The sequence below is a fragment of the Mobula birostris genome, chromosome 31 (genome assembly GCF_030028105.1).
Source record: "Mobula birostris isolate sMobBir1 chromosome 31, sMobBir1.hap1, whole genome shotgun sequence".
NCBI classification, from domain to species: Eukaryota; Metazoa; Chordata; class Chondrichthyes; order Myliobatiformes; family Myliobatidae; genus Mobula; species Mobula birostris.
This window is the reverse complement of record NC_092400.1, coordinates 31348614-31373715: the sequence shown is the minus strand read 5'-3', so window position 1 is coordinate 31373715 and position 25102 is coordinate 31348614. Positions and strand designations below refer to the sequence as shown.

The 25102-nt window shown below is 38.4% G+C and overlaps 1 protein-coding gene across 4 annotated transcripts in view; it reads left to right on the top strand.

Annotated features, from left to right (window-relative positions):
- The window catches only part of smtnb (smoothelin b), a 276940-nt gene that overhangs the window by 135868 nt on the left and 115970 nt on the right, over window positions 1-25102 (top strand). For all 4 annotated transcript variants that reach the window (XM_072247879.1, XM_072247880.1, XM_072247882.1 and 1 more), the window contains 3 exons: window positions 13557-13650; window positions 16892-17409; window positions 19523-19586. In XM_072247879.1, the coding sequence (XP_072103980.1) occupies window positions 13557-13650; window positions 16892-17409; window positions 19523-19586 (676 nt within the window). The remainder of the gene's footprint in view (window positions 1-13556; window positions 13651-16891; window positions 17410-19522; window positions 19587-25102) is intronic.

Below are 25102 nucleotides of genomic sequence, written 5' to 3'. Positions count from 1 at the left end.
TCAGCAGTAGGTGACAGGGATTTGAAATGCACTATCTGAAATTTAAATGGTACCAAGATGTGTACTTGAATTGTGATCTACAGGGCTACAGACCCAGCCTTGAATGATTGGATTAGGATGGATAGCATCTTAAGGTTCAAATATAACAGAACCATCCTTTCTAATCAGTTTATTGAGCCTGTTGGCATCACCCGTGTCGATGCCATTGCCCCAGCACACTATCACATAGAAGATTGTACTGGTGACAGCAGGCTGCTGGAACATGTGAAGGAGAAGCCTGCATCCTCCAAAGGACCTCAGGCTCCTCAGGAAGCAGAGATGACTCTGATCCTTCTTTTACAGAAGTTCATGTTCTTTGAACTTGTATTACTTCAATTTTTAGTAATCTTCATCATGCATAATAATAAGGAAATATAAAAATGATAGGAAGTGTGTTGAAAACTAATTAATTGCATGTCTATAATTTTATAGAAACAAGAAATTGCAGATGCTTTAATCCAATGCAAAAACAATCCACTGTATAATTTTGGTTTTTACATTAACGTGTTCTTTCTGCCAGAAATGCTCTTTGAAGTAAACTGTCTTTTATTTTCTAAATGTTTCCCTTTTATGTCATGTTCCCCTCCATAGCACAGACAGAACAGACAGTCTTCCCTGTAGGACTGTAGCCACTCGCTCCACACTCCCTCGCAAGCCCAATGTTAATTAACCAACTGTCAAGTTGTGATGGCCAAGTCACACTATTCACATCTGGAAATGCTAGATATCCCTGTGAGAAATGCCTTTTTGGTTAAGTGTAGACTTATCAGGAAAGAAAACATCCCATTTTACATTCAGGCTTTCAAAAGTACTGTAAATTTTTGTGTTGTGTAATCACAGTAATATGGGCTACAGATGATTGAAGTTGTGATGAAAGTTGCCTTCATCAGATAGAAAGCTAATAAAAAAATAGCATCATTGTGGTGAAGAGGCGTGCATATAATCTTCAACTTGTTGAGGCAACTTTTCACTGTACAATAACATATAAGGAGACTACTATTACCTCATCATGTCTGCAAGGAATAAAAATCAGTCCCTTGTGTCTCATCAGCAGTACATTAATCTATGAAGTGACCTTAAAGAGGTTTAAAAAAATAGGAGAATGCACAGATGGGATAGATAGCCAGACTCCTTTTCTCTGGGCATGTGAGTCTAGAACTGGAGGACACAGGTTTAATGTGAGAGAGAAATTTAAAGGACATCTGAGGAGTAAGATTATCACTCAGAAGAGTGGTTGGTGATTATCTGGATGGAACAGGTAAGAGGAGGTTGTAGAAGCAAATACAATTATAATATTCAAATCACATTTGGATATGTACTTCGTTACCTAGGCCAATACGGATACAGAATTAATGCAGTCAGATGGGATTGGCATAGAAAGAGATTATGGGCTGTTTCTGTGCTGTACGATTCTATGATTTTTGTAGTTAATTGCAAAGTCACCTCCTTCTACAATTTATTTTAAAATATATACTTAATTGAAGCTGAGTACATAGCACAAAGAGCAATGCAATGTGCATGTAGTAAATTGACCCTTGGAAAAGTTTTCTGACAAAGGGCAACAGCAGTCAGAAATAGCATAGTTTTCTTTATGAAAGAAAAACAAAGTTCCATACCATTGGGAAAATACTAATGTCCTACTCTTTTCTACACATAATGCAGTCACTTTCTCTAGGCAGTATACATTCTCTCATGAATGCTTAGAAAATGTATATTTACAGGCTGTTTTATTTAGGTATTCTGTTCTGAGACAACATTGACGCATATTGTTTAACGGGGCCAATCTAATTTTCCTGATAGATTTTCTCACCTGTCGTCCATGGACACTAAAATTAATTGTAATCCTGTTGCCAATTTAGTTGAGATAAGTAATATGTTACCATAGTTATCTGACCAACAGGAGGAATGCCATAATTTGTTCCCAACAATATGCAAATTTATTTCCACAAAGGTGTTCTTTAATTCTATTGTTTAAGTAATGAGTTTGACCCTAATTCCAGTACCTTAGAGTCAGTGAATTCCAGATCATAACAACTCACTGTAATTAAAAAATATTCCCTTGTCTTTTGTCCAAAATATTAAATCTGTTTCACTTTGTTCGTAAAACCAAACAGGGAAAAAGTTTTCTCTATTTACAGTCTAATCTGGATCTTGTATTCATCTATCAAATAGTTTCCTAATCTTATTTCATGGAGAGAGGAAAACAAAGCAGCTAATCTAACCCTGTAGCTGAAATCTCTTATTTCTGAAATTCTTCTGGTACATCTTTTCTGCATCATTATTCTTAACAGCACTGGCATAAATGAAATCTGCCAATATCAACAGTCCATGATTCCACCAATTTCTTCTTTTGCTTTCCTATTTGGTGGCCTATAGAATTGCATTATTTTTGCTTTTAAGTTCTAACCATCTGAATTGTGTGTGTACCCTCTCAAGGGTATCCACTGTTGTTACAGTACAATAAAAAATCTTATTTAGTTAGCACTTTCACCCAATCATCTTTTATCCTTCACTTTTTTGTGCTGAATATGTTATATCCAGGAATATTAATGCCCAACCCTGTGGTTTAGTTTATGAGCTATATTTCCATTATTACCAATGCATTTATCCCACATGACTATTTATGCTAGCCTTTTCTTCTCACCACACTTTGTCTGTTTACAAGTTTGTGTTCTAAACCTAGCTTTTATACCTGTTGTAAGCAGCATCACAGATAGATAAGGTAGCGAAGAAGGTGTTTGACATATTGACCTTATTAGGGCATTGAATATAAGTGTTGGGAAGTAATGTTGCAGGTATATAAGACATTTGTGAGGCTGACTTGGAGTATTGTGTACAGTTTCAGTTATTCTGTTATAGGAAAAATACTAGAAAGTGTGCAGAAAAGATTTATAAGCATGTCATCTGGACTTGAGGGCCTGAATGACAAGGAGAGGTTGCGTAGATTCGGTCTTTAATACCTGGAATGTAGGAGATTTGGGGGTGACCTGGTAGAGCTATATAATAGATAGGATGTTGTTGTTCGTCCATTGTTGACGTCGATGAGGACCTCGACACCATTATGATGGTGTCGAGACTAGCGCGTCATTTGGATTTAAGTGAGGGAGAGTTACGCAGCGTCAGCCTCACTCTCTCTTCCCAATTCCCATCTGGGTCCAGTGGCAGGCAGTGGATGACCAGGACATCTTCTGTGTCTTGTCCTGCTCTACATGTTCCACGACGCTTGCAGAGACCGCCTTCTTGACCGTTGGACCTTCCATTGGTCTCGTCAGCTCAATCCGCTGGAGTCTGTCTTCACATGCTGGGATAGACAACTCCCTATCTCACCGAGGGTTTGAGACCCGTCGGCTACCCTCACCTGGTTTAGCCGGCTTGTCGGAGCCGTTGCCCGGGGTGTGGCCGCTGTCGCATGCAAACAGCTACGGGGAGCCACAGGTGAGAGCTGAGTGCCAGGTGGGGACCGAAGGTGGGGGAATAGATAGGATAGACATAGGGTGAAAGCACATAGTCTGTCTCTTCAGAAGGGATGCTAAAAACAAGACGGCAGAGGTTTATGATCAGCGGTGAGAGATTTAAAGGAGAAATCAGTGGCAGTTTCTTCACACAAAGGGTGGTGTGTATTTGGAATGAGCTACCAGAAATTGTGGTTGAAGCGGCCAAATTAGTAACATTTAAAATCAATCTCTTGCCAACTTAGTTTAGGATATTGCAGGGCTTGACAAGAGTACAGAGATATAGTGAGACAAATGAGAATTATAAATTTTAGCTGTTCACACCAGTATTAGTCAGCAAAGTTGTTGAGTTCTTCCGTGCTTTATGGCATCTTGGGCGACAGCTTTTCTGTTTCTTTAGCACTTGTTTGTTTTTTGAAGCCAAACTGCTAGCTTGACACTCAACTCAGCACAGGTAGAAAGTGTGCAAGGAACCAGCCAGATTCGAACCTGAGATCACTTGCCTCGAAGTCTGGTGTGGGTGCCACTACAACACTGGCCTGCTAATTAGACAACAAAGGCAGGAAGAAAATATGGGAGGAATGCTCCAGGAAATATGTGACAAATATGTGGGGATGTCCAGTAACTCAACTCACCAGCATAGTTTAAGGTTAACAATAAATGAGATTTTTAAAAAAGCCTCTGTTTATTTATCAACATGAAAATGGCCGGCTGGTGGTGCAATGGCAACAGCGCTGGACTCTGGAGCGAAGGCTCCTGAGTTCGAATCCAAGTTGGGCCACCCCCGGAGCATGCTTTCCATCTGTGCCGGGTTGGGCGTCGAGCTAGCCACTCGGCCTCATAAAGAGCAACAAGGATTGAGTCAGGAACGTTCATGTCGTGACCCAGTTAATCGGAAAGGAGACCAATCCTGACACTACGCGCCAGACAAGAATGGCTGACTGTCTGGTGCGACACGCTAAAAAAAAACATGAAAATAATAGAATAAATTCATTTTTGTAAGTTCCTATCCTTGACAGACTATTATTATTCATTTATTATATTATTTCTATTGTTGGTTAGACTTAACCTATACAGTATGCTCTGATATTTAGTTTAACCTAAATATCTATACTTTTACTTAATTTGGACCAATGTACTTACTGAACTAAACTGAATGCTATCAGACTCCTGGTTTTGAAGTTTGATACTTCAAGTGTTGTTCGCTCGCTTTTTGCTGTTTGCGTAATTTGTTCTGTTTTTTGCACATTGGGTGTTTGATGTTTTCTTGAACGAGTTCCATGGTGTTTCTTCAATTTCCGGCTGCCTGCCAGAGGAAGAATCTCAGAGTTGTATTCTGTATATGTACTTTGATAATAAGTATACATTGAATCTGAGAATCTTTGTATTTGCTAAAGTGATGTACTATGGTTTTACACCTTAAGGATTTTGGTGTATCTGAACAAGAAAAAGCAATGATAACAGAAAACAGCATGGCTGCACAGTATAGGAACACTCTATTTGTAAAGGACATAATTGGTCAAAATGCTGAGATAGTTATTTAATGAGATAGTTAAATTATTTACTTTTATCATTGCAAGGTATCAGTGTTTGCTAGTAAAGGATAACTAATCCACTTAATAGTGCCAGAGAGACTGCAGGAGTAGATTGAAATACTTGATAATGATGCCATTACGGTCATTTCAAGCCAAAATTTGCATGGGAAAAAAGAGTTGCACAGTGGTGGGAAGGTGGATCTGCACAATGAATTTTTTTGTAGAGTTTATTATTCTCTTGGGGTAAAGTGCATGCCCTGGGGCTGACTCATTTAAACAAGTGATTAAGCATCTGTTTCCACAAAGTATTACTTTCCTGTAGCATTGATAGTGAAGTGCCTAGTCTGCTCTTCTGTTGCGGTCTGCTTCATCATTTGAGAAGATGGAAAAATGTTTAACTTTGTAAAATGGAATTTAATTACATTCAATAACACTTTTCAAGCAGATTGTGTTTTGCTTGGGTGAAACTGCATTAAAGTTGTTTTTGACAGATTACTGTGGCCCATTCAAGTGCAGTTTTATATGCATATACTGTAATTTTTACATCTACAATTCAGTTAACATTTTCTCATATGATGGAAGGAAACTATTTAACGACGTCAGATTACAGAGTAATCCCATCACTCCACTTCTCTCACATGCCCATTAACACCTCCCTGCTCCTCCCACCAATTTTCCTATCAGGCACTTGTACAATGGTCATTTTACAATAGGTAATTGACCTAACAGTCTGCATGTCTATGAAATGTGGGAGGAAACTGGAGTACCCGAAGGAATTGCTTTAGAACACTCAAATTCAATACAGATAGCCCCAGAGGTCATAATCAAAACTGGGTCATTGGAGCTGTAAGATCTGCTGTCCTGGACAGCAATGCATGAAAATATCCGAGCATTGCCTAAAGCCGTTGCTCCCATTTCCTCCCTGCATTTGGCCTGTGTGTGCAGTAATAGGATTATTACAAGAACACCTTGCTGGGCCTTTGTTGATCTTGCAGAAGCTTTTGAATCTGTCAGGCAAGGAGGAATTTTGAAGAATCCTTCTAGGAAATTATTTTCCATTCTCTGCCCATTGATCAATAGATTAACCACAAACCCAATCCCAAATGAGCCGTGTAAAACTGCATCACTAGACCATAAGGTGTAGAAGCAGATTTAGCCCATTTAGTCCATTGAGTCTACTCCGCCATTCCATCATGACTGATTTGTTATCCCTCTCAACCCTACTCTCCTGCCTTCTCCCTGTAGTATTTGACACTGCTACTATTCAAGAACGTATCAACCTCCACTTTTGCCCCTTATCGCTCCTCATCTCTCCTCATCTCGACCTTTCTTGAACAATACTGCACCTTTTCAAGAAGCTTTCCACTGGAGTGGAGCTAATCTACAAGAAAATGTTCAATAACCAACAACCCCGCTCCAGAATCAAATTTCATCCTCGGCCATCAAGCTGTAGCACTCGGATGATGTTTGTCCTTGCCAGTGCTCTGAGGCTAAACTCCAAGCCTTTATAGATTCATTCACTGAAGTGTATAAGAAAATGCACCTTATCCTTCACTGCAAAAAATTATACTGGCAATAAAATTCACAGTGACTCCTTGAAAAGTATGGATCTCTTTTCATAGGATTTATACAGCAGGCACATCATGAGATGAGTACAGAGACATTTGTACTCAACTCATCTCCTAGGGCAGTTCCTCTATAGCAGGGGTTCCCAAACTGGGATCCATGAAACCTATTGATTAATGGTATTGGTTCATGGCATAAAAAAGGTTGGGAATTCCTGATCAATAGTTCTAACATAGAAGATGAAACCAAATTAGAACTTGCAGACTCTGCCAGGTGGAGCACTGTGTAGATAGTTTGGGATGTGTTGTGCTGCATTTGACATTTTCAGTGACTTCCACTTGATTCTAAGGAAAATCATTACCAGATGCTTCTTTTACTGTCCATAGACATGGGGCCAGGATTCCTCCGAGTCAACGAGAATGCTGCAATTTTGTTTAAGGAGTCTTTGAATGCCTTCTTGATGCATCTTCTTTTTCCCCCTAATAATCTCCTGAAGTAATGGAGTTGAAGTAGAGGGCCTGTTTCAGGACTCTGCTGTCAGACGTACATAAGTAGCATATACATTGGAGCTTATTAAGAGTGATTAGAACCTTGAAATGATTCTGAAGTAGTGATGGATATTGAACATATTCTCATCATTGTCTCGAGGAAATCTTCTAAATTAAATGGGTAGATAAGTGAAATCTCTTCAGTGTTCTCTACTAATTTGAAGCCCCTAATGCCAAGGCTCTACACTGTAATTTCCTCTTTCGTACCAATGTTAAGAGTCTATAGAGGAGCTGCCTAAGGAAGTGAGTTGAGAACAAGTACTGACCATGCAGAAAATTTAAAGGTCTACCACAACCAAAGGCACCAAGATCATATGCTTTGTTCAGTGGAATTAAATTTATTTCCTATGTTCTATAATGGTCTGTAGTCTGCATCATTTCATTAACATAAAATATTTTAAATTATTATAATTGACAATTTGTTAAGAAATAAATTTGTTGAGCATTGATATATAGAATTTAAAAACCTCATTAATCTTCCTTGAGATAGCTAATTTTAACCACTCATAGATTGTAGAACCTGGGTCTGGTATACTGTGTGATTTGGTTAAATTGCCAAATAAATCTGGCAACTTGACTGCAGTAACAGAAGGCAACCGACATCAGTAGAGCTGCAGAATTAAATGAGTGATGGAAGAATATGGAAAGGATGGCTGGATAATGAGAAAAATGCTGAAAAATAAAGCCCTGATATTTGTATTGAATTGAACTATGTGGAGGAGAAGATTTCAACATCAGCTCCAATGTATATCTGCTTCTAGAATGTTTTGGATATAATGTACTTTATTAGATCAGTCAGATTTTCTAAGGAGATTATGAATGGTTTATAACTAGTTATTTGTATATACTGTACTAAAGATGAGCACCAAATTGTCTGACCGAAATTTTAATCTGTGACCCATTTTTCGTTATAATTTGTGTTTAGTAGATTGTTAAATAAAACTACAGATGATAAATTTATTACTTTATTTATCCGGTTATATTTAATTATGTCTGATCTATGGCTATCCTTGGGATAGAAGACTGTTCATAGTGTGAGATGTCAGTATTCTTGGGTAAACTTGTGAATAATTATGTCTAATTTTAATCTGTTTCTGGGCGGCACAGAACGTATTTGGGATTTTAAAATTACATAAATATTTAGGCATTTTTATGATGCTTATGATCTGAATCATTACATCTGGTAACTTTCAAATAAAAATTATATACTGACCATCTGTGTGTACTATGGATAGTGTCTAATTAAACTTGCACATTTTGTGTGGGTTTCTTCATGCTAATTTGGAGTACAATATGCTTCCATTGTAATAATACTGAACTTCTTAAAAGAAAAGTTTCTTCCATTCAGCCATTGTTAATAGGAATGGTAGGTCTGAAGAATGAATACCTGCTGCTTTTCTGAGCATGCATGGTTGCCTTGGGATGTGGTAGATTTTCCCATCTTCTTTCAGTCTAATGAGCTGTTGCCCAGTAAGATCAGAGGTCAAAGCACAGCTCATTTTTACATCCAAAAAAGCCCTGCATATTTAGATATTTTTCCTGGCAACAGACTTGCGCTGATTATCAGCATGGTGCGTCTTCATACTTTTTAAAAATCACTTTGGGATTTTATTTTATCCCTATTCTTGCAGTTTTTGGCCTCCAGCTTAAACTAAAAATGATTGACTTAAAAAAACAATAAAGGTTTTGCCTCAACGTTAATATAACAACTGAGAACTGATGATTCTTCCCTTGAAGCAAAGCAAAGATTACACTTTTCAGAGATCATAACCAATAATTGGAACATTTCTGCACTGAAAAAAATCAGCAGTTTTTATGCCCTCTTTCCTCTCATTCTTATTGAGAAATGATTCCATAGAACTAACTACCCTCTGCTATCTCACCCAAGTTTCCATTATAAAGTTGGAAAGTTCAGTGTCAGCACAAGCTTCAGATTTAAGTGGAGGCATTGAAATTAACTCGATCCTATCCTCAACTGAGCTCACTTTTTAATTGGGTGGAGTAAAATTGATTGGCAAGCTTTGCACCCATCCAACTTGGTCTTTATTCGCCACCGGGTGAGATATACCCAGGTATCTTGAAACTGAAAACACATTAAAATCATGCATGCCTTGAAATCAGAATTTTCCCATATTTTATGCACTGAACAAATGTAATTTGGCACTAATGTCAAATTGGAAGTCACTAAAAACTTGTAAAATTGGGATGGATATTCTTGCTTTAAGAAATCATTGGGATTGATTTCTTCCTTTAGGAAGTTGTAAAGTGAAGGCATCAGCAAAGACAAAGGCATGATAAACTGTCGTGACAGGTCTTGAAAACAGGGATGGGTTGCCTGTAATACAGTGGGGAGAGCAAGGTTAACATCATGAGTTTCCCAATGAAGAACAACTTTACAACTAATGAGCATGGAATGAACCACAGTCCATTGTCATAAGTATCTTGAGTCCCTATAATTAGTCACAGTCTGGCCTCAAAGTGAGGGATATGTGAATGCCCGGTTTTCCATTCACAGAAAGCCTTGATCTGTACCAGATTGTACCAGCGCTGTAGTCTTGTATTGTGATTCTTTTTCTTAAATATATAAAATGGTATCTCTCAGGGATAATACTGTACAATTTTACAACTTACGATATAGACTCTCGATTGAAATGTGTATAAATAACAAAGCCATTGTCCTTTCGTCCAGTTAGTAATAGTAAGTCATCAATGTGTCATGTTTATGGAATATGTTGAGGAAATTATGTCAGAGTTTGGGTGAATCACACCAGGATGTGCTTAGTCTGTTTTCTCGTTCCAATAGTGTAACATCTAATGTGTTACTGGTTGTTTTTGTTTCCCCTAAAACATCAGGAGTGTTACCTGTAGTAGCATTCTGAAACATGAAAACAAAAAAAATTGTAAATGAAAATCACAAAAAGAGTTGGGTTTTTTAATGTAGAATAAAGTGAAGATTTACTTGAATGTTGCCAAGAGTAGGTGGCAATATATAAAAAACAGTTAAAAATAATTATTTTATTTTATTCATTCATGGGATTTGGGGTCATCAGCAAAGCCATCTACTTCTAAGTGCCCTTCCTTGAGGACAGTTGCTGTTGATGCTGTTGCGGCTCCTCACTGCTAATGGGTAATGAATTCCAGAAAATTAATTTGATGACAATAGAACTGCAGAACATAAACATAAATGCTGGAAATTCACAGTCGGTCAGGCAGAATCTGTGATTAGAAATGTTTCAGGTCAAAGCCCCTTCATCAGAACACATCCTTTATCGCAGGAACAGAGGGTTAAAGAGGACTTGGGAGAAGTTCCCATTTAATATGAAGGACCTCCAAGTTTCTCATATTTCCTCATGGTAGAGAAGGAAGCCCTTTGCCCTATCACATGTCTTTCAGATATTGGAGCAATTCTATCTGTTCCCTCACTTCTTTGTAAATGTTCTCTTACATGCCCATTCTGATTCTCCTACCAGCCACCTACCCTCGGGGCAATTCAGAGGAATTGTTTAATTTAACAACCAGCATGTCTGGTGATGATCGGTCAGTGTTTCATAGCTTTTTATTCCTTGCCGATTCAAGTGCTTGTCTAGGTACTACTTAAATGCTATGAGAGTATCTGCCTCCATCCTCAGTGCTTTCCACATTTAGTCACCCACTGCATGAAAAATCTTTCCTCAGATCCTCTCTATTCCTTACCCTAAACCTAGGCCCTCTAGTTTCATACTGTCTACCCTCGTAATTTTGGGCTGGTGCAGTACTGTAGTGGTTAGCACAACACTTTACAGTACTAGGGTCCCAGGTTCAATTCTCACTGCTGCCTGTAAGGAGTTGTATGTTCTCCCTGTGACTGCGTGGGTTTCCTCTGAGTTCTCTAGTTTCCTCCCACAGTCCAAAGACATACTGGTAGGTAGGTTAACTGGTCATTGTAAATTGTCATGTGATTAGGCCAGGATTAAATTGGGAGATTGCAGTGTGGCACAGCTCGAAGGACCTGTTCCATGCTGTATCTCAATAAAATAAAATGATTTATTTTAAGTATCTCTATCAGATCCTTCCATCAAGGATCCTTCCTCCAGGGAAGACTAACCCAGCCTAACCAATCTCTCCTCTTCACCAGAAAACATTCTGGTGGATCTCCTCCTTAATTACTCCAATGCAATCCCATTCTTCCTGAAGTGTGGCAGCCTGTTGTAGTTTATGATGGTGTACCCTAACTTTCCTGTACTTACACTATGCTCTTTGCCCTGGGATTCTTCAGCATGTGGGTCAATGTCCCCTCCCACTTTCAAATCTCTTACTAGCTCTTCTTTTAGTTAGTCCTGACGAAGGGTCTCAGCCCGAAATGTCGACTGTACCTCTTCCTAGAGATGCTGCCTGGCCTGCTGCGTTCACCAGCAACTGTTATGTATGTTGCATCAATGTCCCTCTGTTTATCAATATCCTCTATTATCTTTTGCAAATTGCCTACTCTTACTTGTTCTCCCAAAGTATGTGATCTTTTTACCTGTGAACTAGCCAATCCTACTGCAAAATTCATATCCAAATTATTAATTTGGTTAACAATCATTTCATTCTCCTTTACACTCAGGTAGTGAAGAATGACAATAAACAATCTTGAATTTTAATGTGTTTGTTAGTTTTATTTCCACAACAACTGAAAGGATCTCAGCATCAGTCCTTGCGATAGACCATTAGAATCAGCATCAGGTTTAGTATCACTGACATGTGTCATGGAATTTGTTGTTTTACAGCAACACATAAAAATTACTCTGTTACAAAATATAGTGCCAAAGGAGAAATTAATCTCAAGGTAGTATATGTGACATATAGATACTTTGATAATAAATTTACTTTGAACTTTGAAAAGTGAGATAGTGTTCTTGAGTTCATGGACCATTCAGAAATCTGATGGTAGAGGGGAGGATGCCTTTCTTAAAAAGTTGAGTGTGGGCCTTCAGGCTCCTGTACCTCCTCCCCAGTGGTAGTAATGAAAAGAAGATGGTGAATACTGCCTCCTTGAGGCCCTGCCTTTTCAAGATGTCCGCAGTAGTGGGGGGGGGGGGGTTCTTCCCTTGGTGGAGCTGGCTGAGTCTACAATCTGCAATCCTGCACATTGGAGCCTCTATACCAGGTGATGTTGCAACCAGTCAGTATGCTCTCCACTGAGTCTTTCTTTGGTGACATACAGAATTTCCTCAATCTTCTAATGAAATAGAGCTCCTGGCATGCCTCCTTTATGACTGCATGAATATATTGGGCCCAGGATAGACCCTCTGAGATGTTGATACCCAGGAACTTGAAGCTGCTCATCCCTTCCACTGCTGATCTGTCAATAAGGACTAGTGTGTGTTCTCCCAATTTCCCTTTCTTAAAGTCCATAGACACATGTTACAAGTTTCTAAAGACTACCTTCTGACTTCACCCTCTGCCTCCAGATTTTAAACAAGTGTTGTATCCATTTTACCTTGGATCTCATGCGCTCAAACATTTTTGGATGGTTTTCTCATGTTTATCAATGAGGTCTGTGTAAACTATATCAGTCGTACTGCTCTCATCAAAATACTTTTTGTTACCTCTTTGAAACATCCAATCAAATTAGTCAAATCAGATCTCCTCTCGACCAAAGATATGCATGACAATCCTGTCCCTCACAATTTTCAACTCTTTCCTACACTGATGTTGTTAGGTTAAGTGAAAGTATAGATATTGCTTGTAAAAATGGGTTCAGCATTAATAACTCCGGTTGAAGAGTCCAGCAATGGTACAGGTCGTTGGTGAAATGATCCACTGCTGTGCTGTTCTTCTGACTGTGATTCAGGCAGTTTGTGTTACCTCGACTCTATGCAGTTAGCAAGCAGGAACTTTGCTTAACTTAAACTACATGGCTCAGCTATTTGGTAATTTAATTAGTTAAAGATAGCTAGAAGGAATGCATTTGTTTTTAAGTACAGACTTTATGTATAATTTATATGTAATTAATAGTTTTAAGTGATAGTTCACCATAATTTCTTAAAGGTTAATTAGAAATTTAATGAATTTTTTATAGCAGTGGAAAATCTTTGTTTTCTGATTATTACATTACATACATTACATTAAGATGATGCTACCTGCCTTTTGTAATGAGCAGTCTGGGAGTACTAAAATCTGTTTTTATTGTGTCATCGTGTTAGTTTCCAAGAGACCAGTATTCCTGAGCCACATCCCAAGCCTAACTTTTTATAGATCTGTAATCCTGCTTCTCGTGAAAAAAAGCTGATGTAAAATAATGCTAGGTGAAAATTATGAATATTTAATTTTGAATTCATGTAAATAAAATGTAAAGTATTTTGTATCAAATGTTTCATAATGAGACAGACTTTATATTTTCGTATTTCCTTTCATATGGTAGGTATTAACCAACTAAAGTCTATTGCCTTTAGGTAGCGGAGACGGAGGACCTGGAGCCCAGACCAAAGATACGAGCACAGATCCAAGATCTTCGGAATCAGAGCAGTGGTCAAAGTGAGCTTGATGGTACATATTGTGTTTGCTTTGTTTCCTTTCCGAGGGGAAAAAACTCTTTTGAGAGTACTGTATAGCTGAAAACCAATCAATTGTGACGTAGTTCGGAACAATTCCTGTCTAGTCTTTTATTAAAAGCAGCCATTTCACTTTTACTATGCACTTTATACTTGGCTCAAGCAATGTCAAAAAGTAAGTGGTAGTTAAAACTGATATTGTAAGCTGAACAACCATGTAAAAAGTCACTGTTGTGAATGTGCATATGCACTAGCTAAACATTGTTCAGTGAGACTCGTTGCCATTAATTTCCTGCTGTTTGATAAATCTAGTTTATTTCTAATCAGGAGATAAGTCCTCCTTTCTTTAAGTGACTGTACTATGTTATGTTCTATGTCTTTTGTATTGCATGTATTGTGTGACCTTCAGTTTTTTTTATTTCCTGGTTTAATTAATTACAGCTCGGCACACATTTCAGTTTTATTGACTAAGCTGTTTGCAGGTTTTTGATCTGTTGGGAGCTGTAGTTTATCCATTGCCTTTATGTGGAAGACCCCTGGGGTAATACTGTTTGTCCTAATTAGAAATGTATATTCAGATTATAGTTGAAGTCCAAATTTCAATCCTCTGTCATACTTGATCAGGCCATTCAAAAGCAACACTACCTTGAATTTATAGCACCAGCATATATAAAGAAACAAAATGTATTACAAGAGTGTATTTACAGAAAGAAATTTAAACTGAGCCATTAGGCCAGTGATTCATGTCTTTGCTCTGTGGAGAGGTATTAAGGATTGTTTAAAACAAAGGTTCCCAACCTTATTTATGCCATGGACCCCTACTGTTAACTGAGGGGTCCATGGACCCCAGGTTGGGAACCCCTGCTCTAAAAGTTGATAAGTTTAGAAAAGGAATTATAGAGGCAATTAAAATTAAATGAAAATAAAAGTTTTCACTTATGACATTTTAGAGAGTTGGTTAATTGGTTACTGAAGGAGCAAATTCCTCTCATTCTGAGAGGGACAACTTGTGCAACTCACATAGCATCAATACTTTACTTGTGAAGTTCACTGCTTCAATTAATTACAGGAAAGCAAATGTTAGATAATCTATGGAGGGTTTAAAAACATATTTATACATTATTTCCAAAGGTGTTGGAAATAATGGAGTCAAGGATCTTAATGATACTAGATTGAGCTTTGATCAGAACAGATTAAATGTTCCGCTGATATACTCCATGGACCACTGCAAGCTGTGGACTTTTGTGAAATGAGCTTGCACAAACTAGAATCTGACCTCCATCCTTCTAGTGTTCATCCTGTTTAGATTTTTTAATACTTCATGGAAGTGCTGCTGTGCATAAATCAAGTGAATGCTGACAATTATTTCATCCTCAGCTGAGCTCGAGCTACTTTTACCATCCAGCAGCCCATATCTTGGGCCGTACTTTCCCCAAGCCTCCCTTCTTGCTCGTGCAAAGCACTCTAAGTAATCAAATTTCAGTAGTAGTTTGGGGAAAAGAGCTCATAGAATGCATTTGGGACAGTTCTTTCAACAATGCATCATAGAATTAGTTAAATGGGATCTTGATCAATTGTTCCAGTAGGCAAGGAATGGCAGATGGAGTTTAATCTGGATAAATGCAAGGTGCTGCACTTTGGTAATGCAAACCAGGGTAGAACCTGCACTGCAAATGGTAGGGCCCAAAGAGAGACCCTAGAGTGCAGGTATGTAGTTTCTTGAAATCGGCAACACAGGTAGACAGGGTGGTGAAAAGGCCACTTGGTATGCTTTCCTTAATTTGGTCAAAATATTGCAGTCAGGATATGAGATGTAATGTGATAGCTGTACAAGATATTGGTGATGTGACATTTTGAGTACTGTGTACACTTCTAGTTGTCCCGCTGTTGGAAGGATACCAATTAATGGGAGAAGGTACAAAATAATTAATATAATAATGTTACCTGGTTTGAGTTATAAAGACAGGTTAGAAAAGCCAGGGTTTTTACCCTGGAGTGTCAGAGGCCGAGGAGTGACCTTATAGAGATTTATAAAATCATGAGAGACATAACCAAAGTCTTTTCCCAAGGTACTGGAGACAAAAAACTACAGAGCATAGGTTTAAAGTGAGAGAGGTAACATTAAATAGGACCTGAGGGATGATTCTTGTTTTCACAGTAGGTTCTAAGTATATGTAACAAGCTGCTAGAGGAAATGGTAGAAACAGATACAATTCTGACATTTAAAAGGCATTTGGGTAGGAAAGATTTAGATGGATATCGACCAAATGGCTCACTTGGGCAACCTTTTTGTCATGGATGAGTTGGGCTGAGGGGCCGGTTTCTGTGCTGAATAGCGAGCTCTGTGACTTTATGATCTTCAGTCTGATGGCCTCTGATTTAATGCACTGTATCCTGACATCTGAGCTACTGGTCAAAGTGTACCTCCCACTATCTGCTACTGCTTTCTTTCCTTGGATGTGATTTAGAATATGTGTGTGGCGAGAGAGAGAGTGTGATAGAGAAGAGCTTTAGTGTACTGAATTGTCTACTGTCTATGTATGATGTACCTGCATTGCTGAACAGCTGCAAGTATTTGTAAAGTGTGAAATATGTACAATGCTACTGTTTGTGAGTCTGGTAGTGCATTTGTTGATACAAGATATGTGATTTGCTCCCACTGACTTAAATTACATTTATTTTGTCACTGGGACAAGGTTCTCAAAGGCATTAATGGACACCAAATGGACAACAAACAGACTACAGGGCATTAGCAAGCAAGTTGAGAAGCAGGACCTCAAAGGTAGTAATCTCGGGATTACTGCCTGTGCCACACGACAGTGAGTATAGGAATAGAGTGAGGTGAAGGATAAATGTGAGGCTGAGGGATTGGAGCAGGGGGCAGGGATTCAGATTTCTGGATCACTGGGACGACTTTTGGGGCAGGCAAAAAGGACGGGTTGCACTTGAATCCGAGGGGGACCAGTATCCTGGCAGGGAAGTTTGCTAAGGCCATTGGGGAGAGTTTAAACTAGAACTGCTGGGTGCTGGTTTCTTTCTTCTGAAATAGAACACAATATGATACATATTCAAAGCATTTCCTGAACCACTGTGCATATTGCATTGTTGATTCAGGCTTGTAGGTCATTCAATCTTGTAGAACATGATAGAAATGGAGGTAACATGTATTTATCCGTGCATTGTAATAAATGCATACAGAATTGTCTTTAAAACAATGTTTATTTTCTGAATTACAGAAATGGCCTCGGGTATGGTTGTTGTCCTTGATCCACTGAAAAATATTGACGATAGTTCAATGAAATCACTTCAAACATCTGGACTGAGAACAGAATCCTCTGGTTTGGCTCCTTTCATCTGTAGCACAGATTTTGACTGGAGTTCTGAGAGCAGCAAGGATTCCCATAGAGGACCGACAGCTGAAAATACTGGGAGCACATCGGAAACCCACTGGACAATTAAAACGCAGCATAATGAAGCATTACAGAAAACATTTGACAACTCATCAAACATAGCAGAAGATGACGATGCAAAGAATAAAAATGCTGATCTTAGAAAAAATGGTTGTTCCTCTGCCGTCAATGATAAGAACACATTTGCACCAAAGATGGAGTCAGCAGTTCCCCAGGCAGAGATAAGCTCCCAGAATGGTGTCCAGAAAAGGCTGCATTCTGACATAAATGACAATATCCCTTCAACTACAAGAGTAGCCAGTGAAAAGAAACAAGGGGAGACCTGCTTCACAAATGATAAAATGGTGAGATTTCCAAGATGAGCTGTAACATAGGAGTCACTTTGTTATTAATAATAATAATAAATTAAACTATTGGGCAAAAGAAAATCAAAATCAAAATACAGCTACTCTGATAGAGCAATCCCATCCCTCCACTTATTTTCTCTGTAACCTATTCTGTCCACATTATCGTCCATTATCAACTCTCTCCCAATTTTCTTTCTATTGCTCGGCCAGAATTTACCACCCAGCTGTGCTAGGTATAGCGAAGCAGCTCAGCTAGGCTTCATGCTACCCTGCTGCCACGTAAGTCAAACCTGTAGGTGGTCAAGGTTCAGTCATTTATAAGGATGAGAAAGGATAGCACTGCTAGATATTATACATAAATTAATCCACAATAGATGATGAAATGTAATGTGAGGTTCTGGTACCCATAGTGCTATAAAGCATGTTGAAGATCAGTTCATCACGGGTAAAGCCCTCCCAACCATCGAGCACATCTACATGAAACACTGTCGTAGGTAAGCAGCATCCAACATCGGAGATCCCTAGCACCCAGGTCACACTCTCTTCTCACTGCTGCCATCAGGCAGAAGGTACAGGACCCTCAGGACTCGCACCACCAGGTTCAAGAACAATTACTACTTCTCAACCAACAGACTCTTGAATAAAAGGGGATAACTATACTGAACTTCATTTGTCCCATCATTGAAAAGTTCCTACAACCAATGACCTCACTTTAAGGAGTCTTTATCTCATTATCTCATGTTATCCTTACTTATTCCTATTTATTTATATTTGTATTTGCACAGTTTGTTGTCTTCTGCACGCTGGTTGATCTTTCATTGATCCCGTTATAGTTACTATTCTATAGACCTTGCTGAGTATGCCAGGGTGTATATGGTGATAATAAAATTTACTTTGAACTATGAAAATAATTGGAAATGACAAAATTAAACTAGTTATTCCCTGATATTCATTCAGAGAAAATCTAAAACAAAATGTGCAGTGACAGACATCATCTGATAGGAAAGCTGCATGTAGAAGTATTCCAGCTGCTCTTGATTAACCCTGGAAAGTATGCATGTGTGGCATGAGTCGAGAACAAGCTTGTCTGGTTGCAATTAGGAAAACTAATTGAGTTTTGAAAGTATAGCCAGAAGGACACAGTACAGATTTTGAGAGATGTTGATGTGTCCACATTGTGAAATGGAAGGGTAATACTTGGAGCATGTTGTACAATTTTTGTATCTAGGATGACAAGGTATCCAGAAAGTATCACCGGTAACAGTGCTCAGTAGAGTGTCAATTCCTTAAGTGAAAGTTTTAAAAATGCTATATTACTGGAAATGTGCATAAAGAAAACTAAGCATTTGAAACACTCAGCAAGTCAAGCAGATTCTGTGAAAGATAAACAACGTTTAGAAGAGTTTAATTGTTCTGTATTTACTGGAGGGAAGGGCATGACCCAAGAGGGTAGCAGGAAATTTCTATATTGTCTTAATCTTTGTCCCTCCTTTCATCTGTCTGAACCCAGACTGAGTTAATCCAGGGAAACAGTTTTGTCTGATTTGTTTCAGCTACTGCTTTATTTCAGTGAACAGTATGTTGTCACAATCAGTTCAACTTCTGTTTACATACCATCACCAAGGTAAAGAATAACCATCTCCTTGATCATTTTGCTGAACGCTTTATTAGTGCAAAATGACATTTCCACTGAGAAGTACAGAGGTTCCACATTTGTATTCTGTTGCTGCATGATTGTTTTTACACAGTTTTTCTGCTGCCTTGGTCATTTCTGATAGTTTTATTGATGCCTAGCGGCCTCCGTTAAAAGACCTACTCACAAATATCAAAGATAATTGACACCACCAAGATGCCACATGTCTCTTTGAATGACCAAACAAGGCTGAAGAATTGTCCTGGTTTGGCATCAGTAAATAAAAGTCAGCTGCCAATCCACAATTGAATGTAGGTGGCCAAATAAAAGCATTTGTTTCTTTGGAACAACGAATCTTTTCAGCCTGGCATGTTCCCAAAACATACAAGGATCTCAAATGTTAACATCCCTTTGGTGGAGAAAAGGCCTGAAGAATTTTTAACTATGATAATAATGCATTTTATTTTTTTTAATCAGATCACATACAATGCTCAGATGGCAAGGAATGCAGCAACTCAGTCCAAGCAGAAAGAGTTAACTGGTAAGAAGGGGTTACTTAATTAGTTTTGTTCGTCTCTTATATATGTTACAGGTTACATGTGCTAGTATTAGATTTATTTCTGTGCCTTCACGAAATTTGGTGTCATCAGCAAAGCCAATTCTTTGTTTATGGCTTATTCCTTTTGAAAAGGTTTTAGTGAGCTATATTTTTGAAACAATGCGGTCTATTAGGTTAAGGGTTTCTGAGAGTGCTTTTAAGGAGGGATTTGAATGGTGAATAATTTGGAGGGATGGTGGTGTTCCCATGTACCTGCTGTTACTGCCTTCAAAGTGGCAACTGTGGACTGAGGTGTGCTACCGAGAAAGCTTTGGCAAGTTTCTGTCATATATATAGATAGTACATATTGCATACATGGTGAATTTAGAGAAGGCAAAATCAAATGGATGATGCTACCCTTACTGACAATTGGAATTGGTTTATTATTGTCCATTGTACAAAGGAATGGTGAAAAGCTTGTCTTGCATACTGTTCATTCAGATCAATTTGTTATACAGTGCTTTGAGGTAGTGCAAGGTACAACAATTTCAGAATGCAGAATAAAGTGTAACAGCTACAGAGAAAGGTTTTGGACTTTTGTATCTGCTGCTCAATGGGGAAGGGGAGAAGAGAGAGTATATGGGATGGGTTGAGTCTTTGATTATTCTGGCTGATTTACTGAGGCAGCAAGAAGTATAGAAAGAGTCCATAGAGGGGAGGCTGGTTGTCGTGATGTGCTGAGCTGTGTCCACATCTCTCAGCAGTTTCTTGTAGTGATGAGCACAACAGTTGATGTACTGAGCCATGATGTATCCAGATAGGAGCTTTCTATCTTGCATTAATGCAAATTGGTGAGGGTCAACATGACATGTAAAATTTCTTTTGCCCCCTGAGGAAGTCGAGGCACAGGTGAGTTTTTGGCAATGGTATCTCTCTGATTGAACTAGGAAAAGCTATTGGTGATGAATGCTTATGGGACCTTGAAGCTCTTGACACTTTCAAGCTCAATACTATTGATGTAGACAGGACCATGTCCACTGCCCCTTTGCTGAAGGCAATGACAAGCTGTCTTGTTTTGCTGAGATTGAAGGAAAGGCTGTTGAAACATCACCATGTTACTAGGCTCTGTCCTCTCATCGCTATTTGAGATATATCCCACTATGGTAGTATCATCTGCAAACTTGTAGATAGAGTTACAGAAGAATCTGGCCACACTATCATGAGTGTATGGGGAGTAGGGTAGGGAGCCAAAAATGCAACTGTGTGGAGTACCAGTGTTGAGAATAACTGTAGTAGAGGCATTGCTCTCTATTCTTAGTGATTGCCGTCTGTCAGTTAGGAAGTCGAGGATTCAGTTGCAGAAGAAAGTGTTGATTCCCAAGTTTAATAACAAGATCACTGGAAATTATAGTATTGAAGGCCTAGGTGTAATTAACAATAGTCTAACTAAGTGTCTTTACTGTCCAGATGCTCCAGAGGTTGGCGTAGGGTCAGGGAAATGGCATCCATTGTAGTCTTATTTTGGTGACAAATGAATTGCAGTGGCCAAGCCCATTGTTTGAGCTGAATTTGGATAGCCAAATGGAGAGGATACCATCCAATTCTTGACTTGTGCCTTGGGAGGTTTTGGACAATCAGGCAGTGAGTCATTCATAGAATACCTAGTGAGCTTCTGGTTTGCTTTTGCCATTATACTTGTTATGCAGCTGGTCCAGTTAAGTATCTAGTCAGTGGTTATAGAATCAATAATTTTGGTCCCATTTATTGCCTTTGGTTACCCATTTATGTTTAGACTTTTCTTATGGAGGTGGTCATTGCTTATCACTTCATTATTGCTCTTCATTTAACAATGCAAGCTAGAAAGTTATCCAGGACTTAGTCATTGTCTTTTTAATTAACTGAGACACTAAAGTGATAGGGGATATCTTTTGACTTCCAATTTGAACTATATATCGGCAACAAAGAAACTCAATTGAGTAATTCTGAGGTTCCTTCAATTAATACACTGTTTTGCAAAGTCATAAATCAACCTCATTTATGCACCTCTTCACAAGGTCATACATTTAGCAGTTAGAACATGCATTGATTATTAAGGGATTGGACATGCTAGAGGCAGGAAACATGTTCCCGATGTTGGGGGAGTCTAGAACCAGAGGCCACAATTTGAGAATAAGGGGTAGGCCATTTAGAACGGAGTTGAGGAAAAACTTTTTCACCCAGAGAGTTGTGGATCTGTGGAATGCTCTGCCTCAGAAGGCAGAAGCCAATTCTCTGGATGCTTTCAAGAAAGAGTTAGATAGAGCTCTTAATGATAGCGGAGTCAAGGGATATGGGGAGAAGGCAGGAACGGGGTACTGATTGTGGATGATCAGCCATGATCACCATGATCACCATGAATGGCAGTGCTGGCTCAAAGTGCCGAATGGCCTACTCCTGCACCTATTGTCTATTGAATTTTTACAAATTTAGGTAGGATTATAGCAATATTGAATAAAATAAAACCACTTGGACTATCATTCTGTAGGGCACAACGTAGTTCTTTTTAATTAACATTTTTTACGGAATATGATAGTTTGTAATTTAAATATACATTCCAATTGTGTAATGATCACAACACACTTAAATTGCTTGTATGGTTGACCATCAAAGCACAACCCTTGATGACATAATATGCTGCAAGTTTTCTGAAGACATTGGTTTATGCTGTGATGTTGTCCTTTCAGCAATATCCCTACTCTGCTGTTTTTGTGCATAGCTGTTCTTAATGTGTCTAGATTATAACTGCCAACAGGCTGTTCAATCACAAAGCCTAATGGAAGACAATAATAGTTTCTGTTGATATAACTACTGAATATCCTTGCAGTGATAATATTTCATAAATTTCCTCTAAGCAAATAGGGTCTGCCCTTACTATTTGTAGTACTCTGCTTCTACCCTGGCTAGATCTGTAAATTTAGCATTGGTTTGAGATTAAAGCCAAATTTAAATCCACTATCACAATAGCTATTCATTTTCACAGCAAATCAGGAGGAAACCTTTCTTAATGCTGGTTCTTCTCTTGTGACAACAGTCAAGATACTTGAGGAAGACTTATTCACAATCAGTCATCCTTTTAAACATGACAAAAGGTATCTTCTGTTTTGAATAGTCATGTTAAAGAGGAAAACATTTTCCTCTGTTGCCTAGCAGTTTCCTGTTATGAACTTGTAATGTTTCCATTTATGGAGTGTTTACATTATTTCAGTGAAGTTTTCTTTTGCAGTTCTAAGCGAGGTGGAGCTCTCCTGTCAGATAAACTTTAGGAACATCCATCCTGTCCTATTTTGTGTGTTTGGAAAGTCTAGCCTCATGCATATTCTTTCCCACAGAACAGTACATGGCAAAAAAGGAAATGTGTGCCTATGGCATTACTGTAATCACATGAAAGCCATGGTACTAACTTACATATTTTACCCACATAAGGAGAGAATCTTCCAGCAGTAGTATTCCGAGTGAGACACAATACAACCCGCTATAATTTTTCAGTACTGAAAAATTCTCCTCTTAACTATTACTTGTTCAGACCTTTAAAGGATGCATATTCTATATACACTTTGGGCTGATAATTTAGGTGTCTTTGTATTTAGGTGTCCAATTAAGCATATATAACTGATAACTGAAGTGTGTTAATTTTTATTTTTTCTCTCTCTTGCTGTTGACTCTTATGAGCATCATGCTTAAATACAATTCCTTTCATAATTCAACGCCCCTTTTTCTTCTGTGACCCCAGACGGTGAGTGTTGGCAGGGCACTCTACCGTGCAGGACTCTGCAGACAAGTCTGATTCCACTGTTGTTATTTTTTTTCCAAGTACAGATCCTGGGAATCATAAAATGCTGGAAGCCCAGTTCTGACAAAGGGACTCTGATCAAGAACATTCACTTTGTCTCTCTTTCCACTGATGCTACTGGACCGACTAAATATTACCAGCATTTTCTGATCATATTGCCATATTGCACAATGATTTACAATAAATTGCTTGTTTGCCTTCTTAGATAGATATGCTGTACAATAGTAATCTCATTCCTATTCATTTTGCTTTTGAGTTGGCATCTGAATTCTGTTTTTTCCCCTCTTTTGTGGTACTGGTGTTTTTTTTTCAGATGAACACTTTCTGTAAGAGATCCCAACCTGCATTTAGATGATATAACAATGGAACTCTAAGGAAAAATTTCAATCCTTTGTTAGTTTCCTCACTGAGTAGTGTAATTCAGTGAGTACCAATCTTTATTGTTGTTTTATTTGATTTACAGTATGGAGCTACAACTGGTCTCCTGTGGAAATAGAGCAGATATTAAAGTCCCCCCCCCACCATTATACAGTGGAACCTCAAAATCAGTCGTGCAAATGGATAAGGTCAAAGTTTATTTCAATTCTGATGCGCAGCATTTCTGAAATGAACAAAATACTCATCAAGGTTTAAGTTGATATTTAAGATAGCACCTTGCCTTAGTTCTGTTCTGTTTCTGACTTAAAGGTTCAGTATGTACATGTAAAGTGAGATAGTAGTTTAAAAAAGATGCCCTCTTTTTCTCCACCAGCAAGCTTCTCCTTTATCCCTTTCACCCTTCTGTCCAACAGATGATGAAAGATTTCATTTCACGGTTGACCTATATTTTCTGCAGCTTGACTTCTTTTCCCCTTGCCTACCATACAAAGATATGCATAGACTCCCTTCTTGTTTAGCCTTAACCATTAATGTTTATCTAATATATTTTTCCATCTTCTTTACTAATTCCTCCTCATATTTCACTGCTACTCTTTTTGCTGAGCCACTGATTATCAACTCATTGGGCTAGAAGTTCTTCATGGGGAAAATACACAATGAAGAAGTTCCTTGTGGACCCATTCAGGGCCAAGGCTACAAGGAACTGATTTTCTAATGCAGCGTATTCATGCACAAACCACACGTTAAGTACTGTATCTGTCTTCTCACACCAACAACAAGGTGAGGAGATCAGTGTGCTCTAAAATTGTTGGAACTCTCCCAACTCTCTGCCCCGACGTTCATTCCTCTGATATCTGTTATCCAGCTGTTGAACCTTCCCATGGCTCAGGGAATCCAATATTTATCCAACTTCAGAACTGTGAGAATGAACAGGAAAAACTAAATAGAAATGTCCCTGGAATTGTTATTTGGTCTTGTGTATATTTATGGTTAACCTAATACATTCAGATTCAATTATACAAATGCTAGGGTATCTGCCATGGAGTAAGCCCTCTTAAAAGATAAAAAAAGAAGTACCATATGTGGTGCTGAATTTTTTTTGAGTAAATGCTGGTTGAACTTGATACAGTTATAAAAATGGCATAGGCATTACGTCATACCTTATCATCTAAGTCTTTCAAATAATGTTATTGTAACCATTTAAGGTAGTATTTACTTATTAATTTAGTGCCTTTTGTTTTACTGAACTATTAATCTTGGATTTCCATTGCCTACTACCACTATTCACCACCCACAGGTACCACTTGGTTTA